Source organism: Spodoptera frugiperda, chromosome 21 (assembly GCF_023101765.2).
Source record: "Spodoptera frugiperda isolate SF20-4 chromosome 21, AGI-APGP_CSIRO_Sfru_2.0, whole genome shotgun sequence".
Classification (NCBI taxonomy): domain Eukaryota; kingdom Metazoa; phylum Arthropoda; class Insecta; order Lepidoptera; family Noctuidae; genus Spodoptera; species Spodoptera frugiperda.
The window spans coordinates 436,501-457,681 of NC_064232.1; the positions used below are offsets into that span (position 1 = coordinate 436,501).

The following is a 21,181-nucleotide window of genomic DNA, read 5'->3' on the forward strand; positions in this document are numbered from 1 at the left end:
CCGTGTAATATACATAAAACCTTCTCCTAAGCCTGAAAAATACCTACAAACAAACCAAATCAAAATCCGTTCAGTCAAACGCGAGATAATCGCGCACATACATACATACATGTCAAACTGAGAACCTCCTTTTATTTGAAGTCGGTTAAAAATATCGCCTGAGTCGGAAATCTAATTTGACACCTCTCGTTCGGTAGTCAAGCAACAAGAATATAATTACATTAAATTCATCATACTACACGATCCACAGGCATCTTCTCAAAACACCAAAGTCAAAGTCAAAATTATTCATTTCAAATACACCTGGAACGTCATAATTCTCCAATTTATCAATTAAACCCCTTTGTGGGGGGAAATCATCCTATGACTTCTCACGCCTTGGGCAAGGCGATAGGGAGTGACAGACTCTTACTGACTAAAAACCACCCCGTTCCTACTCCTGCCTGTCGAGCCGGAGCCCCGGTAAACCCGCTAGGTAGTCAGCTGCTCCGGATTAGGCATCAATTAAACCTTAACTACATGTTTATAAAGTCATTTTTCCTATAAACTGCAATACGCTCCCGATCCTCCTTCCCAGCTATGACGTCACAACAAATTAATTGCTCTTCTAACATTAATTATGAGCAAATGAATAGAGACACCGTCAACGGTCGCCATCTTTGTGAAAAAAATCGACTAAAAAAGAAAACAAGCCGCCACCGTGTTTGTTAGTCGATTTAAAATTAAAAAATGGAATTTGAATGGAGTTGCCAGGGTAAAAAATAATGAGGTGAGGTGTGAATTGTGTTGTATAGCCTGTGCCGAGTTGATAAGGGTTATGTCTTTTATTTTAAAAGGGTTTGTTTTAAATGAAAGGTAGATCTTTATTTAATGCAAGCTGTGGATGAACAAGGGAAATATAAAGAGATCTTATCGGGTTTTGATGTGAGAATTGGATCACATATAAAACTGGGGACTAATGTAGTGTCATGTATCTAAAATCTAGACCAGAAATTAAAGATTTACATAGTATGTTCGAAGAGGCTATTTTTGGTGAAAATCATTTCAATTTCTTTTTTTTTGCAACGCCTTTTATCCCTGAAGGGGTAGCCAGAGGTGCAGATTACGGCATGTAATGCCGTTGTTTATAAGTCCCATGTAATAGGGGTGGGCCTATTGCTATATACCGGGCACGATTCCAGACTCCGTGCTACCACTGAGAAATTTTCGGTAAAACTGAAAAAAGACCAGTAATACTTTGTCCGATTCGGGAATCGAACCCGAGACCCCTTCGAGTCGCACTTACGACCACTTGACCAACGAAGTAGGCGGGATGGTCACGTATCAAAAATAATATAATAGCTAATATCTCTTCAATCTTACACTAGGATAGAAATAGGATATGTTCAGTACTTTCTTAACATTTTTTACATCAACAAATAAGTATAATATTACTAAAAAACATAATGGAAATTACTCCAACACTCCAGCGCGGTCTCCTGAGACCCCAGCTTACGTAGAAAACGCCAAAATATATTGATTTATGTAGGAAACCAGGTATAAAGTGATGTATTGTTGAACTGGCTCCCTATACACCTTCGTTCCTCAATAACTGCTCCCTGGGGCACAGCAACAAACCTATTTCCCGACTAGAACACACAGCATCATACACAACACACGAAACTTAATTAATATTTCTTTATATCTTCAACGCCTTTTATCCCTGAAGGGGTAGGCAGAGGTGCACATTATAGCACGTAATGCCACTGTACAATGTACATACAACCACTTTTCACAATTTATGTTGTAAGTCTCATGTAATAGGTGGTGAGCCTAATGCCGTATACCGGGCACATTTTCAGACTCCGTGATACTATGGAGAATTGGGAAAAATCGAAAAATGTCCAGCAATACTTCACCCGACCCGGGAATCGAACCCGAGACCCCTTGCAACCACTCGGCCAACGAGGCAGTCACTAAATTAATTTCAATAATAAAAAACACAATACGAACCAACAACCATTTGTTAAAACACACAACACGCAGTAAATCTTTGAATATTTATTACTGGTAACACTGGAGCCGCGGCCATTTTGGACGCATCTGTCAATGACACGCGGGAAACTCTCTTAGGGTTCCTTTTTTAAATATTCCTTCCTGTTTGTTGGCGCGATTCGTTCGCGACGGCGCGTCAGCTGTTCAGCTCAGTAAAGGAAAGTTTCAAAGAATAAAATAAGTATTTTAATCTTTGTTGGTATTGAATGGGATATTTCTATCTGTTTGGTTTACTTTCGGTAAAGTTGGGGAGTGTTAGAGCAAAGTTCGGTGCGCCACGGTAGAGTTATTTAAATCTATTTTCGAGAGATAGAGGATTGGGGTTAGGTGGTGAACTAAAACGCTCCGGGTAGCTCTTTAGTAGAATTTGTTTTTTAATAATAATAGAATGAGAATTTTCATCGATAGAAAAGTTTTACGGACTACCTAGCGGCTACCGGGGCTCCGGCTCGCAAAGCAGAAGTAGGAACGGAGTGGTTTTTAGTCAGTAAGAGTCTGACACTCCCTCTCGCCTTGCCCAAGGCGAGAGAAGCGATACATTTTAAGTAACAAAAATAGGTTAGTAGTTACTACTAGCTCAGCTTAGCTCCTATTGGCCATAGCGTATATATTACAATCCTTTTTTTAGGGGGAATATCATCCAATGGCTTCTCCCGCCTATAAAACTTACTTCAATAAATTAATGAAAATCCACGGTATCAGCACAGTATTGCAGACTCCACCGTATCCTGCATTTCTAGCAATTTATTAGTGCAATATATTTGTTATCTTATTTCGAAAACATATTTAAGAAAATCTTTAATTTCCGCCAATATGTTAATCGAAGCGGAACATTTTAACTTTGAGTATGAATTAGTTGGAGAGCGCTCAACATGTGCATAGTTAAAGGCTTAGGTGATTTAGTATTCGGTTCAACTGGTCTTAACTATCTATAGTTGATGAGTAGCAGAATTTTAAGAGCAAAGTTAAGGGGGTGCTTACTCTTGAATCCAATCCCGATCCATGGACATTGATATTGTGAAATTTCGTACTTTTGACTTGCAACACTAGCGCCCATTGCATCCGTATTTCGTGTAGTGTCAGACTCTTACTGACTAAACACCACCTCGCTCCTACTCTTGAATAGGGCCGGGTCGCGATAACCTCAGTGGAAAGAGATAGAACCATTGACTTCTTAAAAGATTTTTTTTTATAAGAATTATTTATTAAAAGATAACGTTATTCCTCTCCTTCATTTTCTCTTGTGTCGTGGGTGCTTTTACAAACATACAATTTCACATACACATGACACCCAGACCCGAAACAACAATTTATGGATCACACAAAGAGTTGCTCCGTGCGGGAATCGAACCCGCTGCACGTTGCACAGTAGCCGGTTGCCCAGCCACCGTGCCAACTGTTGGATTGAAATTGAGATAGGTTTCAAGCGCCCAGAACGTCTGATAGGATATTACTCTTTTTAACCGACTCCAAAAAAGAAAGAATGTCTTATAGTTTGTTTTGTTAGTTCTTTGTAACAGATTGTGTGGAATGGAAAACTTGGTGCATTCTTAGGAAATAGCACTTGTACTAAGAATGTGTGTGAGAATCTGTGAACAACAAACTAACCGTGTGTATAAGAATTCGCGACAAATGCCAATCAATACGAATCTGTAAATACACCTTGTTTAACTGCAATACTTTACTTTTAGGTAGACAGACATAGGAGATATTTAGTATATAGGGTGACTGGTAATTAGTGAACGATATTTAAATACGTGATTGTACTCATGATTACAAACAACTTTCCCAAAGAAACTATTTTTGTATACTCATTAGTTTTAATTTTATCACAATAACAAAACAAAACCTCGCGCGCGCACCTTTTCGCATGATCAGCTGTTATCAGCGAGGCGCCCGTACACGCGTTTTCTGAAGATTAGTATCTAGGTGGATTTAACATTAATGACAATAGACTCACCCCACTTTTACATGGGATTATGTAACATAACTGGTGAAAAGTCGGTGTTACATTATATAGTACCTATAAATATGCACATCTGTCTACTCTTTCGTTATGTAATAATAATGATCTTTCAGGATCTATTAAATAAGACTCGAGAGTTGACTTTTATACTCCAACGACTTACACATCAAGCTCCCCAAGCCAGCGCTCTATATCTCTTTCCTACCCCAATCCCCCAAAAGCATCGATTGTCAATTACACAACCGGCGCCCCCCTCCCCCTATACTTAATTAACGCGAATTTGGAAATCATGTTAATTTAATAATTAACATTTTAATGAATCTGCTTTTGATGTCAAACGGTTCCCGAAAGTGTATCGCGTATTACATTAAATATTATGTATGTATTTGTTGTGACAATGTTTTCAGTGTGGGGGGATGTGAAATGGGTTGTAAAATATTTGGTCATTGTAAAGAATATTTATATGGGCAGACCTCCCACTAGATGAACCGACGACATTGTCAGAGTGGCGGGGGGCCAGTAGATGCAGGTGGCGGCTTGTCGTTCTACGTGGAGGATAAAGGAGCCTTCGTTCAGCAGTGGACGTCTCTCGGCTGATGATGATGATGATGATGAAGAATATTTGTTATAATTACCATGCTTGACAGACAGACAGATTTGCTAAATAAATACTCTAGAGACTTACTCTGTGTTGAATCCAAGATTTTTTTTATATGTATCATAATGTTCGTGAGACAAAAACAAAATTATGTTATCGGCTTACCCACGTAACTGTTTGACGAGGAACTCGACTAGTTTCAAGCCATGCTAGAGGCTCATATTCATGAGCAGCATTCCGCGACACACGACGCGGGACTGCACTACTTAACAATGCTTTTTCCAACCAAGACAGCTTACAGTAAACTTATCACTTCACTACCTCTTTTCTTTCCGCGGGTGTAATAATGATTAAAATAGTATAATAGCAATATATAAGACTATAATAAGAGATCAGGCATTTAACTGAGACTGGGCAGCAGCGTCTTTGATGAACCCTTCCAAGCGTGGAGATTACAGCAAACCCCTCTTTTGCAGAGGAGACCCATAATCTTCCAATAGACTGTCACCTAATAATGATGATGAATAGAATCTAAAACTTAGTCCACTGCAGTTGCACTTGCTCATTCAATCAACTTAACAACCGGCACTAGAAATGAATATTTTATTTCATCTCAAGAACTTCCTTAGCAGACTCCAGTCTACAATAGTAGATAGTTATGCAAACGACAACGAATCGAGTTTTAACTTAAATTGTACAGCTACAGTACTACAGGGAACGGCTTTAGGAATCCTAAGTTATTTTCAATTCGCAATAAATTATTGCTTGATGTTCAAATGAAAACAGGAATGGATAGAATGAACTGTCGTCTGCGGTATTTCCTAAATTGATAGAATCTTAAAAATATTAAGAAAAGAGCTTAATCCTTTGTAGAAGGTTGGCAACGCGCTTGTAACTTGTTGGGTATAACCTGGGTGTCTTCAAAGCCCGAGTGAATAGGTTGCTTATGGACAGACGTGCTCCATCGTAGGCCGCATCATCACTTACCATCAGGTGAGATAGCGGCCAAACGTCAACCCATTATGTGTAAAAAAAAAACTCCTCTAGTGTTGCGGGTGTCCATGGGCGGTGCTGATTGCTCACTGTTAAAGTGTGGGAGAGCCATGCTTCGGCACGAATGAGCCGGATCGACCGGAGTGATACCACGGCCGAGGAGAAAACCGACGTGAAGCAACGCTTGCGTTTTGAGTGAGGTTACCGGAGGCCCAATTACCAAACCCAAACTTCTCAATCCCTTATATCCCAACAACCCTTAAATTCCTAACCCTCAAAAGGCCGGCAACGAACTTGTAACGCCTCTGATGTTTCGAGTGTCCATGGGCGGCGGCGATTGCTTACCATCATGTGATCCGTCTGCTCGTTTACCGGCTTATTTCAAAGAAAAACAAAAATTTTCATACTCCGTCATCATCCCTATAAGCCTTAGATCAAAGTGGATTACAAAATAATACGTAACACTAATCCGAAATTAAAATACAGCGTAACAACGAATTAAAAACGAATCTATCTTTCGTAATTAAAAAGATATATTTCTTTGTTACGAAAGTATTAAACGGCCGTAAATTAAAATAAAAGATACCTTTTGCCGCCAAAAGATAATACAAAGACAAGGAGGTATTTTATTTTGAGGTTTTATGTAATTAATTGGGATGGGGAGAGGGGTGGTTGGAAAAATGGCTGACTCGAAATGTCAAGTAGAAATTATTGTCGTTATTGTTTCTATAATTTCATATTTTATTTTATCCTTATTGTATTTGTAATAGAAAGCCGCAATTTAAGCAGATTGTGGCTGGGTGGCTTATTCTTTACAAACAGTGGGTTGACAGTCCACTGCTGGACGAAGGGCCTCCTCCGTATAAGAGGGTTTGCTATATTCATGGTTCATTCTAAAATTGGTTTTATAGTCCAATTAGTTTTGACGCTGTATTGTCGTTACATTGTTCCTACATAATAGGTAAATGATCAAATAATTTATCAGACAGATTGTAAAAAAATACTTTTTTTAAAGAGTAACGATGGGATTTCTTGCTCTTCGGTACTTTTTTTTTTAATGTAAACGAGCAGACGTATCACCTGATAGTAAGCAATCGCCGCTGCCCATGGACACCTGAAACACTAGAGGCGTTACAAGTACGTTGCCGGCCTTTTGGGGGTTAGGAATGTAAGGGTTGTTGGGGAATCGGAGATTGGGAAGGGGGGTAATTGGGTCTCCGGTAACTTCACTTACACAATGACTTCATCACTATGTCCCTTGTACGCTTAAATCTTTAAAACTAAGCAACGGATTTTGATGCGGTTTTTTTAATAGACAGAGTGATTCAAGAGGAAGTTTATATGTGTAATACATGCGTAATATATGACCATTGCACCCATGCGAAGCTGGAGCGGGTCCCTAGTAGAAAATAAAGATTAATTACGGAAAGTCAACACCAATGCATTTGGTACGTAAGTCAAGAATAAGAAATGGGTTAGATTTTTATTGCCCGATAAGCTGGCAACACTACGGTCGTTAAACACGCAACACTGGCATTATAGGTGAAGTTTGTAATCGATTTGTTTAGTCTATGGTTGCTTGGGTTGATGATGTGATAACTGGGGGAGGGTAGGTAGAACTTATAGTGTTTATGTTAAAAGAATAGAAAGGATGAATGAAAGCAGATTTACTAAAGATATTCCGACTTGTATATTACAAGGCGAATATGAATGGGGCCGTCGGTAGAGGGCGCCCCAGACGGATATATAGCGATCAGATTGACGATATATTATAGGGCCAAATTAAAAGTACCTTTAACCGACGAGCATGCATGAAAAGACTGATCACTGTTGATAAAGCGAAAGGGGTATGAAGAATCGTGGTGTCTCTGCCTACCCCCATAGGAGGTAGGCATGAGGTTTACGTATGTGTGTATGACTGTATGTTTTTATGTTGAAGCATCAATTTTTATGGTGGCACTCTGAAAATCTAATTTTAAATCATCTTGTTTGTTTCAAATAGTCTAATGATTTATTTTCTTTTGTTTCAGGTAACTATTCCTTCATCAAACCAATCGTGATACAGATATAACATCAATCGTGAAATTACAAGGCTTATAGGCTTCTATATGTTTATCAACGATTTATTTTTACCTTCAAACCTTCAAGAATAGAGTACGTCCTTTATAAAAAATCCGGCTACGCACTTGTATCTCCTCTAGTGTTGCGGGTGTCCATAGGCAGCGCTGATCGCTTACCATCAGGTGACTCGTCTGCATTTGCCCCCTATTCCACAAACCCAAATCCACTTTCCTCGACACCTTTTTCTTCTCCTCTAATAATATCTTCTGATTAATTTCGGGATCAAAGACAGTCATTAATGTCCCTGGGACGTTGGACTTCAGTGTTCCGGTGTTTTCCTGGTTGTATCTACTGTAGATCCTGGTGCACAGGAGTTGCAGCGGTAAAGTCAAAGTCAAAATCATTTATTTCAAATAGATCAGGAGGTTTTGAACGTCAAAGCAAATATAATAAATTTAATAACGTCTGTCTGTCGGTCAGTCCTCTAGTGAAGCTATTTGCTCTTTTTGGTATGGTAGGTTTTGGCGGGCTTGTCCCTTTCCTCGACACTGAAATCCCAAAATACTCATTCCCATAAAAAACCCCACTATATTTAACTGCATTATTTGATTATCAACTAGGTCGGCTCGTCACCGTCAACTGACCATCATCATTGTGGTCCAACAATGCGTTGGCGGTGTGAATGAGACTGATTTTAATTTGCCATGCCAGTCTTTTGTCAGCCCGGATATGTTACAGTTTAGTGTGTGAAATACTGGTTTTTTATAACTGGTATTATATTAGTTGCTAGGTTAAATGTGATCCGATGCGAAACTGGGAGCTTTGGACTACCTAACGTGTTACTAGGGCTCCGGCTCGAAAAACAGGAGTTGGAACAGGGTGGTGTTTAGTCAGTATGAGTCTGAAATTTCCTCTCGATTTACCCAAGAAGAAGGCATTACATGATTTTCCCCCATCAAAAAAGGCCTAATGTTATATTGGTTTATTTTGAAGACCCGGTGATCCTTGAAAGGTGGCCTCCGAGGTAGTTTTAATGACTTAAAGTATTCTACGCTCTCTAGTCTTTCTCCCCAAAAGCAATTGTTTTTTAAGTGGCGAGTGGGAGTGTCAGACCCTTACCGACTAAAAACTACCCCGCTTCTACTTCTGCTTTTTAAGCCAAAGCCCCGGTAAACCCGCTAGGTAGACCACAGCTCCGGATCAGTCCCCACAAGCATAAGTCTTAATATGGTGCTAAAAAGCCTCGAAATTCATTAAATATTTTTTGGGACAACTGTTAAAATGGTTTTTGTTGAGAGAGGAAAAGTAATTTCTGAAAATACTAACAAAAGTATGATCTCAATTTGTCGTAATCTCATTAATTGGTAACTATGGCAACGGTTAGGTGCTAGCTACCTAACTTTCACAATAGTGCAAAATAGCCGAAGCTTGACAAATTCGCTGAGATTGTTAATTAATTCCAACGAAATTAATAATTGAGAAACGTGTTTCAAAAGTTCATGGACAGTTTAGATTAGGAATTTCAAAATTGAACGGAAAAATACTAAAAATAGTAGGTAAAAACTTTCCTTACAAAATTCAAAATTATTTATTTCAAATAGACCGGGAAAGCACTTTTAAAACGAACGTCAAAGCAAATATTACAATATAAAGAAAACAAAATGTCTGTCTGTCGGTCAGTCCTCTAGTTGTTCTATTTGCTAGTTCCAAAGTGTAAATACCTATGGAGAAGAACGAGCAAGAAACTCCATGGGTTACTCTCTTTCAATCAGGTCACAATACAATTCTAGGTTACTCCATTTCGTTGGTCAAATATCAGAAAAGAGAAGAAAAACTATTTTTTGTGTTAAAAATAACATTAAAACATAAAATAATAATTACAACTCAATCACAGATCAATTATTTGGCATTTTTTATTCAATAAAAAAAATATAGGACTTACGCGACGAGAGCCTTTGCCACGGTGCGGCGGCCATATTGTTTGCGCGGGAAACTAACGGTGTAACTCCGTTACCGTAGGTTAAAGACCCCGCCCCGCCATATTACATTTGCATCTATCATAACCTTTATATCTATGTCATTAAGGTCCAATTTCCTTTGTTATAACAACTTTATTATTGTTAACCTTTTGTTTGCGAAATTCGCTTTGTAAGTTTGTAGGTTATATTACGTTTGTTAACAAAAAATGTGATCTGAATATGTTTTGAAGTATATTGTGTAGTGTTACAGTAGTTTATTGTCAAAGGTTTCACTTTAAAATAACTGGTTTTGCTATAAAATTGAAGTAACGTACCTAACTGTTAGTAAGTTTGAGCTAGTAAGGTTACTTTGATAGCTCTTGTTGATCGAGTGGTTTTGAGCGTAACTAAAGCGGTTCTACGTATAAAACGTAGGTACCTAGAAGTGACGTTACGTGATATTTCTAATCAATATTTAATATTACTTATTTAAAATCTTTGAAAATATTTAATTTCCGTAAGAAAATGAAAAATACCTGTGTAATGTTTTAAAATAATCTACAAGACGGACATTAAAATAAAAATTAGTCATCTGCCCTATTGTGAACTAGAGCCAGACCACCACAGATGAGGCCCAGTAGGGCTGATGCCTAATCCGGAGCTGCGGACTACCTAGCGGGTTTACCGGGGCTCCGGCTCGACAAGCAGGAGTAGGAACGGGGTGGTTTTTAGTCAGTAAGAGTCTGACACCCCCTTTTCGATTTTGCCCCTCAAAAAAAACCCCTATTGTGAACTACATGGACTTTTGACTGGCGAAATGTGGGTGTTTCGTTTAAATGAGCACCTTCTCCTTTTGGGAATAAAAAATGGCGTGAACGTCTATCTTTTATTAAAGGAAATCTTTTATTAATGTTTAACGATGTCCATTATTCGTTAAAAAGCATGAAAATCATAAAATTATCGAGTATATTATAATATTAAATCGATCTTTTGTCGAAAATATGTAGTTTTTTGCTCTTACCTACATAAGAAGACAGCCGCAGATCAAGCTATACCTATCCTGAATATCGAATTATAAACCTTATTGTATTGTTATAAAGTTGAAAATGTATTATAATGATTGGATGATTTGGTATATATTGATGTGCTGTCGACTATATATAAGATACGTGACCGTTTTAGTATATAATGCCTATCTTATATTATTTGACATTAACGTTTCATGAATAGATCCAATTGACCTTTTGTATGAGATTTTTTCTAGAAATTACAATTTTCTTGACCGGTCGTGCGGTTAATCATTTCATATTTTTATATTATGTGTGACTTAGCTTTACTGGAAGCCAAATTACGCCTTTTCTCAATGTTCCCAAAGTTCTACCTTCAGTATCACCTGATGGTAAGTAATCGCCGCCGCCCATAGACACTTGAAACACCGGAGGCGTTACAACTTTACAAGTGCATTGCCGGCCGTTTGGGGGTTAGGAATTTAAGGGTTAAACGAAACGCAGCGCAAGCGTTGTATCACGTCGGTTTTCGTCAGCCCGTTGTATCACTTCGGTCGAGCCGGCCCAACAACCCTTAATTTCCTCAAAGACCGTCAACGCACTTAAAACGCCTCTATTGTTTCGGGTGTCCATAAACAGCGGCGATTGCTTACCATCAGGTGATCCGTCTGCTCGTTTACCGGCTTACATAACAACAATTTTGTCATTATACTCAAGCTTAGTCCGAGATATCTTCTATATTCACTATGTAGTCTCACAATCCTCGCATTGTGTGTGCCGCGAAATTTAGAGGAAGCGAAAAGCTTCGTATCCAAACAGAAAAAATGCAGTCTGCTGTCAACACTGTATCTGTAAGTCATTCACTTTTTTCGCGCCGTTGTGTGCTTGTCAAAATAAAATTTTAATTTTGTTTTTTGAAGTTTTAAAGTGTTTAATCTAAAAATGCCGAAAAGGAAACGCGAGTGCAATGAAGAAAAGTACCTTAGAAGAAAGGTTAAAAAGCTGAAACGGAAATTAAAGAAAAGAAAATCGAGCGAAGTTCGCTGCGAGTCTTCTTCGTCGTCTTCATCGCCAACACCGACGTATGAGGCAGAAAGCGACGCTGGTGATATTGAAATACCCGACACGGAACTTGCAGGCAAGTTTTTTGTACAGGAAATAACCTGTTTATTGATCTTTCCTGTCTTCTATGACATGTGGTACATGTTATACAGGCACTCCGGGGGAGTGAGATCACCATGGGGATATCCCACCCTGTACAGCGCTGTTGCATTAGAACGCTAGTACCTATCTCATAAATGACTCAATGCTTTCTCTCTCAGGCTTTGTGTCAGTTAGTTTTCTGTAAAGAAAAGTTTTCCTTACTAAATGCCACGGGGTGGCATTCAACTGTTGTCATTATGTTTATTTGTATTATTACAAACACGTACCACGATAAGATACAGCTGGTAGCTGAATCAAACATGGTTTGGTCTATTTCTAGGTGCTGAAGAATGTGTAGACAATACACAAGATGAAGTCCCTTCAACATTGGATGATTCAATTATAAGGGCTCTAGGGCAGACCTTATCCACAGAAAAGGAATATGGCCCAGATATTCACCCGGAGCTGGTGAAAAGGATCGAAGGTATTTTAACAAAAGGCTTAAATCAAGAAACAAAGGAGGAATTAATGAAAAAATATCTAGTACCTGCCAACGTGAAGCTTTTAGATGCTCCAAAACTAAATAAAGAATTAGAAGGATTGCTGAGCGATGCCATGAAGGCCCGAGACAAACGGGTACAGGATCGTCAACAACAAATGGGTATAGCAACAGCGGCCTTGTTGTGCGCTACTGACACACTGATTAGGGGTGATGTAGACAAAATAAAGTTAATTTCAACAATTAGTGACGTCACTCGGCTGTTGACAGACCTGCATTACCAGGACACGGTAACTCGGAAGAAGTTGATTATTCCAAGCTTAGACAAAAATGTGGGGAAAACTGTAGAACATCAGGACAGAGATGGATATCTATTCGGTGAAAATTTTAATGAAAACGTAAAATCGGCTACGGCCATTAAAAAATCGGCTGGCACGATTCTTAAACAAATAAACCCCAATAATAACAGGAAAAATACATACAAACCGACTCAGTTCCCCAAGAGTTTTCCTAAAAAGCAGGGAAACTACAAGGGCCCTCCTCGAGCCAGTATGACGCAGTACAAACAGGGAGGGGGGGGCAGGTATCACCAGACACAGAACTACAAGCCGAGACCCCCACCACGTCCTCCAGCCAAGGCGCCTGTTCGACAATCATAGAGGTAAATACTTTTGCTGGTAGACTTAAGTTTTTCCACTCTTGTTGGGTAAAAATAACTCAGGATAAAGTGGTCTTGTCATGGCTCAAAGGCTATAAAATACCCTTTTTTTGAGGCTCCTCACCAAGATTCTGTTCCAAAAAATTCTAATTTTTCGGCTAGAGACAATGTTATAATATTAAAAGAAATAAGTAGACTTTTGCAACTCGGAGCACTAACAAAATGTGAAGCTGTGGAAGGACAATACTTTTCAAAGATTTTCACTGTACCAAAATCAAATGGAGAAGTTAGATTTATTTTAAACTTAAAATGTTTAAATAGATTTATTACACCAGAACATTTCAAAATTGAAGATATGAGGACTCTTTGTAAATTAATTTCAAAAAATAATTTTATGTGTACCATTGACCTAAAAGAATCATATTTCTTGATTCCAATGGGTACAGATAAAAAATACCTAAGATTTTGGTTCCAAAATATAATGTATGAGTTCAACTGTTTGCCTTTTGGCCTAAGTACTGCTCCTTTCACGTTCACTAAGTTACTGAAACCAGTTATAAATTATCTTCGAAGTAAAGGGTATAAATCAGTTATTTACCTTGATGATATTATATGTATTGGTAATTCTTACCAAGAGTGTTTAGAAAATTGTCAAATGACCATAAGTTTACTGGAATGCCTAGGTTTTATTATAAATAAGGAAAAGAGTGTCATTGTCCCAACTAAGATTGCTGAATTTTTAGGTTTCATAGTAAACACAAAGGAAATGACATTGTCTGTGACTTCTAAGAAAAGAGAAGCAATTTCATTATTGATTAAGAAATTTATAAAGATGGATCAATGTGTTATAAGAGAATTTGCAAAACTGATTGGCACCCTGGTAGCATGTTGCCCAGCTGTGTCTTATGGTTTTTTATACACTAAGATATTTGAACAACAAAAATATCAGGCCTTATGTGCAGAAAACAATAACTTTGATGCAATTATGAATATCAATGATAATTGTAAAACGGATTTGGAATGGTGGCAAAGCCAAATTAAAATATCAAATAATCCAATTAGACAGTACAATTTTTCTTTAGAAATAAATTCAGATGCATCAGGGACAGGCTGGGGAGCATACTGTAATAGTCAGGTTGCCAATAGATTTTGGACTCAGAAGGATAAGGAAAACCATATAAACTTCCTAGAACTTCTAGCGGCCTTCCTGGGTTTACAATGTTTTGCAAAAGATCTACATTCTTGTCAAATATTGTTAAGAATAGATAATACCACAGCAATTGCATACATAAATAGAATGGGTGGTATACAATTTCCAAAACTTAATTCTCTGGCTAGGGACATATGGCAGTGGTGTGAGGTCCGTAGAATATGGTTGTTTGCCTCCTATATAAAGTCAAAAGAGAATAAAGAAGCTGACCAAGAATCCAGAATAAAAAATGTAGATTCAGAATGGGAATTGGCCAGTAATTGTTTTTTAAAAATTACCAAGTCACTGGGAGAACCAGATGTGGACTTGTTTGCAACTAGAGCAAATAAAAAATGTCAGAGATATATATCTTGGCATAGAGATCCATATGCAGAGAATATTGATGCTTTCACTGTAGACTGGTCAACATTTAAGTTATTTTATGCTTTTCCTCCATTTTCTTTAATTTCAAAATGTGTACAAAAAATTATTTGTGATAAGGCAACAGGTATAATAGTTTTTCCTCTATGGACCTCCCAACCCTGGTATCCATTCATAGCTGAACTAGCAATTTCAGAAGTGTTACAATTCAAGCCATCAAAAGAATTGTTAATATCACCTTTCAGAACACTACACCCACTGTACAACAGTCTTTCCCTGGGAGCCTGCATCTTATCAGGGAAGCGTTCCAGAGAAAATTAACTCCTGATGAAACAATAGAAATTATGGTAGCTTCCTTATCACAAAACACCATAAAACAATATAACACAGCGCTTAAAAAATGGTGGTATTTTTGTAATGGGGTAAACATTTATGAATTGTCTATACCTAAAATTTTAAAATTTCTCACAGAAATGTTGTCACAGGGCGCCTCATACGCTACCCTCAATACTTGTCGTTCAGCGCTTTCTCTTATTATAGATAATAGTGTAGGAACTGATTTACAAATAAAGAGATTTTTTAAGGGAGTTTTTAAAATAAAACCATCTCGCCCTAAGTATAACGACACATGGGATCCATCTGTCATTTTAAATCATATTCAGAATTGGTCACCAAACAGCAGCCTTAACTTAGAAAAATTAACAAAGAAATTAGTTATTTTATTGGCTCTCACAACGGCTCAGCGGATTCAAACGTTGTCCGTTATCCGATTGAGCAACATAGAGTTCACGGACACTGGTGTCAAAATAACGATTACCGACTTCTTAAAAACAACGACTCCGTGTAAGGACCAAGTCGTTATAAAGCTTCCTTCTTTGGATACGAATCCAGAAATTTGCCCCGTTTCGACACTCCAACATTATATAGACCTTACTAGTTCTCTCAGAGACGTAGACTCGGACAAACTACTTATTTCTTATAAAAAATCACATAACTGCGCCAGTAATCAAACAATAAGTCGCTGGATCAGGCAAGTAATGGCCGAATGTGGGATTGACGTAAAAAAGTTTACTCCTCACTCCACACGTCATGCGTCCACGTCTCTGGCGCGTAGAGAAGGCGTAACTTTGGATTGTATATTTAAGGCTGCGGGTTGGTCGACAGGTTCAAGCGTTTTTGCGAATCATTATAATAAACCTTTATGTACCGATGAGGATAATTATAATTTTTCAAGAGCCATATGTAACGTTAAGGTTTAATGTTTAATTATAATTAGTGAAACATTTAATTGATAATAATTTAATTATTGAATTGATGTGGTAAATCACATTAAACTGATTATTTTTGAACCTTGTTTTTAATTGCATAAGAAACCATTTTATTTCATGATTTCCAACAATTCTCTAAACATCTACATAGTGAATATAGAAGATATCTCGGACTAAGCTTGAGTATAATTACATAATTAAACGAACTTACCTGAAGTGAAGTTCTATTGTAATTATACGAAGAGCTTAGTCCGAGATATCAATTTCCCACCCAACCCTTAATAATAATCATAGATTATATAATATGTCCCGAGAGTCAGGTTGGAAATCATAATCTTATAACTAATGCTCTGAAAAGAATGACTTACAGATACAGTGTTGACAGCAGACTGCATTTTTTCTGTTTGGATACGAAGCTTTTCGCTTCCTCTAAATTTCGCGGCACACACAATGCGAGGATTGTGAGACTACATAGTGAATATAGAAGATATCTCGGACTAAGCTCTTCGTATAATTACAATAGAACTTCACTTCAGGTAAGTTCGTTTAATTATGTAATTATCCAATGTTGTACGTACTACGTATTATTATATTTTCATTAATTAAGTAGTATCTGTGACACAGAAACGGTTTTAACGTAAAATGTTTGGTTGAAAAAACTTCAGCATTCAATAGCTTATATTCCAGCTATCGGATAATTCCTTGATAGCTTTTTAATGGCACTTTTTGGGCCAAAGTTTTTGTGTCATACAATATTGGACCTTATAACAATTAAGAATGATGCTTGTCTATAAATTTTATCTTGATTGATTATTGAGAGTATTGTCTCTTTATGTTATTATAACTTTCGTGAGACATACTAAATTACGCGACGTCACGCCTTTTATCCCCGAAGAGGTAGGCAGAGGTGCACATTACGGCACGCAATGCCACTATACAATGTACACCCACTGTTCACCATTTGATGTCCATGTCCTAGCGTGATGTTTTATGCCTATAGCCTTCCTTGGTAAACGCACTATCCAACACAAAAACAATTATTAAAATCGGACCAGTAGTTCTGAAGATTAGCGCGTTCAAACAAACAAACTCTTCAGCTTATATTAACACAAAACGTTTTAAATGAAGAAATTCAACCGACCAATCGTTGAACTGTTAACCCAGCCGGTGTTGCCACAATCGCCGGCCGTTCTTTATTTAAAAAGTTTGGAACTAACTAAAATGTAATTAAAATAACTGTTGCTTGACCTTGTAAAGTAAAGTTTTTGTTTGCGTCGATGAGCTCTCTTTTAGGTGAGCGTCGTTGATTCATTGCGACCTTGGTGTTGCCATACTTGCTTTGCTTTATAACGGGGGTTGCCAGACTTGGTGTATTGTTTAATGATTACATTATTATACTGTGTTGTTATTATGAGTTATAAGGTAGAAAATGTTTGTAAAAGTCTTTATCCACTTGTACACTTGCATGTGGGTATGTTTCTTACTCAATCACGTCAAAATGGCTAAAGGGATCGGGATGGAATTTGGAACAGGGGTAGATTATAGTCTGGAATAACACGTAGGCTACTTTTTAACCTTACTATAGTTAGTTACCAAATTAAAAGTACCTTTAACCGACGAGCATGCATGATGACTGTTGATGAACGATGAATGATGACGAAAGAAATGTGTAAGATTTGTAGCAATTGGCGTTCCATTGTCTCAGCCTACCCCCATGTAAGACAGGCGTGAGGTTATGTATGTATGTATGTATGTATGTATGTACTATAGTTAGTCAGCTCAGTACGAAAAATCAATGCAAATACTTACCAATGAAAACACTAGAATATACTAACGCACTTGATATGTGATAATGATAAATAATGGGTGTTTCTACTCGTATATTGATAACAGAGATAAGCATTGAATGCGTCGATAATCCATCGATTTTTGTTTAGCAATTTATATCAAAACAGCAGCTCATGTAGTGTAGATGTCCAGTCAACAAGGATGTAGCGAGGTTGACTGTCCAGGCGACACACGTACTTAGGTATCGTCATGAGCTAATGTTCACATGTAAACAGCAGCTCATGTAGTGTAGATGTCCAGTCAACAAGGATGTAGCGAGGTTGACTGTCCAGGCGACACACGTACTTAGGTATCTAACTAATATTGTATTATGAGGGTGTGTGCGTGCTAGCGTGTTTTATTACTTTTAAATTGGACCCTCGGGACCTTTACAACTATTAAATACAATTTTATGTTACAAATAGAAATCAGTGTAACTCTCCCGCATTCCTAAAGTACTTCTAACAAAAGGATAGCTATTAAAAATGAATTTTAACTTGTAATAAATGTACAATAGCTCCTTTTTTCATCCATATAAGGTGTATATTCGTCTGTCGTGTAGTTACATTGTATGTCAGCTTATGAAGAGTAATGTCCACTAGATGTAGGTCGAAGATTTTATGACATGTGACGTCACGCAATGTTGGAGTACTCCGTACTTTATAATCTATGGCACGATACGATGACGTTTTCAAATGTAGGTTATGATTAAATGATGACTGCCTCGTTGGTCGAGTGGTCGCAAGTGCGACTGCCGGACAAGGGGTCTCGGGTTCGATTCCCGGGTCGGGCAAAAAATTACTGGGCTATTTTCGGTTTTTCGTAATTTTCTCAGTGGTCGCACGGCAGTGGCACTTGACCACAGAAGAGCTGTAATGTTGTAGGTTTTCTAGGAATGTTACGGACATGTGGCGTGTTCTTAGCTCAAAGAGAATAATACACTTTTTGGCTTAACTACTGGCTTATTTCGCTCATTTTTCGTATATCGTCAGCCAAGATGATAAAAAATATGTGGTTTAAATTAAGTTATTAGAGGTCTAGACCTATATACGGTATACATTTAACATAAAAAAGTCCCGTCTCACTAAAAAACAGCGCTCTATAAACCAAAAATCTCATTCAAGATAATTCGGACACAGTATTTCTTTAGGCCAAAACAATTTGCGGGCAAACACTAAAAGTAAGTGTATCTGTAAAATGATGTTGATTCATATCTAAGTATGCATTTCTCTGCATTCAGGTCACTGAGAGATTATTACGATTGTGACTCATCGGCTGTGAGCGTGGCTTTAGTTAGCCAAGTTGGTTTAACCATAGTACTCATTCGTTTATCGTCACGCCTTTGATCTCCGAAGGGGCAGGCAGAGGTGCACATTATACATAGCACGTAATGCCGCTGTACAATATACACCCACAAGTCCTATGTAATAGGTGGTGGGCCTATGCCATGTACTGGGCACATTTTCAGACTCCGTGCTACTACTCAGAAATACTCGAAAACCCGGAGCTCAGCAATACTTCGATACTTGAATAAAACGAATCAAAGTTTAGCAGGAGTAAATACGTCATTTCTACGTATAAAACGTACTTAGAGGTGACGTCACACGATATTTAAAATCGATATATCTTCGAAAGTATTTGTCTCCGGAAGAAAATAAAAAAAATACATGTCTTATGTTTTAAAACAATCTACAAGACGGACATTAAAATAAAAATTACTCATCTACCCTATTATCTCATAATCTCTGCATAATAAGGAAAATCCTAATCCTAATAAAACTATTATAAAATAAAAATTAAGTTTTGTAACAGCAAACTCAATTACTGGTACAGCTTAACTGCCGAAAATAAAGAAAAAAACTTAAAAAAAAAAACAGACCAAAATACGAGAAAAGGAATCAAATCAGTCTGATAGAAACTGCGGAAACAAAAAAAAAAACTAAAGTTTCAAGACAAAAAGTATCTTAATGATAGTTTGAGCACCAGTCGATACTGCTACTAGTGCAAAAAACATTTTAACCGTTTATCCAATGGTATTGGACAAAAATAATCTATCTGATTCATTTGTTACATTTTTTTTAAGTGTTGACCATCCAATCAATCCAATTATTCATCCAATGTCTTCTCCCGCCTTGGGCGAGGCGAGAGAGAGACTCTTACTGACTAAAAACCACCCCGTTCCTACTCCTGCTTTTCGAACCAGAGCCCCGGTAACCCGCTAGGTAGTCCGCAGCTCCGAATTCATTTGTTATTAACTTCAAAATAGAAGGTTATTAGTAAGATTGGCAACGCATCTGTGACTCCTCTGGTGTTGCGGGTGTCCATGGGCAGCGCTTGATCGCTTACCGAGCGAGCCATCGCTTACCAAGCGAGCAGCCGGGTCACCTGCATAAGTACTGTTGCCAGTCATACATAATTAACCCCGCGCCTGTCGTCCATGGGGGTAGGCAGTTCCATGTAATAGGGGTTAGCCTATTGCCACGTACTGAGAACGCAGACTCCTTGCTACCACTGAGAATTTTTTAAAAAACCGCTGAAAGCCCAGTTATACTTTGCCCGTCCCGGGAATCAAACCTGAGACCCCTTACGCGGGAGTCGCACTTACAACTACTCAACCAACGATGCAGTGTAATATTGGAGTTATTTAAAAAATAAAAACTTGACTAGAAATGGGGTTTAGTAGCCAATTGAATAACAATAGTTAGAATCAAGGCTCGGATACCGGTTAAATTTTCAAACCGTTATTATGTACTTGTACGCAAAACCTTTACATTGGGTTTCGTTCGCGAAACCGGTTTTTTTAAACCGGTATGTCGAACAGTATTTTCATAAAGGTTTTTTCGGATTAACCGGTTTAGAGCAATAAAAACCGGTTAATACGACGCACATCAAAGAAACGCCGCGCGCTGTTCAGCTTATTTCAATAATAATATTTCAACGCGTGTACCGACATGCCCCTTGTCGAATAAACCGGTTAATTTTGGTTAAAATAAAGTTCTTTAATGTTCACGTTCTTAAGAAAAGTTCGGAGGAAAACCGATATAAACCGGTATTAACCGGTATTTTTTAAACCGGTTCCGAGCCTTGGTTAGAATACCATGGGGGAATAAAACAAAAACCACAAAATATTTGCAATTGAAACCTTCGACATTAGCATGGTGTAGCGATGCGCAAGCGCCGGTTGCCTTTCACCGGCGAAGGGCAGTGGTGTTGCAGCCGTGTCCTACTGACGGACCATGGAGCTACCGGTTTGTTAGATATTTCTATGTAGCCTTTGATTAGATTTAGATTTTGGTTTCCAAATTATCCGTCGTGGTGGAAGCTTAAGACGCCCACTTCACTTCCATGAGAGTGCGGGTTCGAAACTTACTGCCGAACCCAAAGACTCATTTAATGATTACTTAAACTATTCCTCACTCATTTAATGATTACTTAAACTATTCCTCACTCATTTAATGATGACTTTTCCTTAGTAACGATTTTATATGGACAACAGTTGCTAAGGACTGTGTTAAGTTAAAATTAAATGACTCTGGATACGGCGGCGGTTACCAACAGCAAGTACCAATGTGACATTTTCCGAGTTATATGTATTTTCT

The 21,181-nt window shown here is 38.0% G+C and overlaps 2 protein-coding genes across 8 annotated transcripts in view; both read left to right on the top strand.

Annotated features, from left to right (window-relative positions):
* LOC118280272 (fasciclin-3) overlaps nt 1-21,181 on the top strand; it is a 186,007-nt gene that overhangs the window by 31,809 nt on the left and 133,017 nt on the right. The window lies entirely within an intron of this gene.
* On the top strand, nt 11,329-15,836 carry LOC118273998 (uncharacterized). Its single transcript, XM_050702223.1, has 4 exons — nt 11,329-11,896; nt 11,940-11,950; nt 12,070-12,920; nt 14,733-15,836. Exons 1-3 carry the CDS (start codon nt 11,560-11,562, stop codon nt 12,916-12,918), a joined length of 1,197 nt encoding a protein of 398 aa, XP_050558180.1. The 5' UTR covers nt 11,329-11,559; the 3' UTR covers nt 12,919-12,920; nt 14,733-15,836.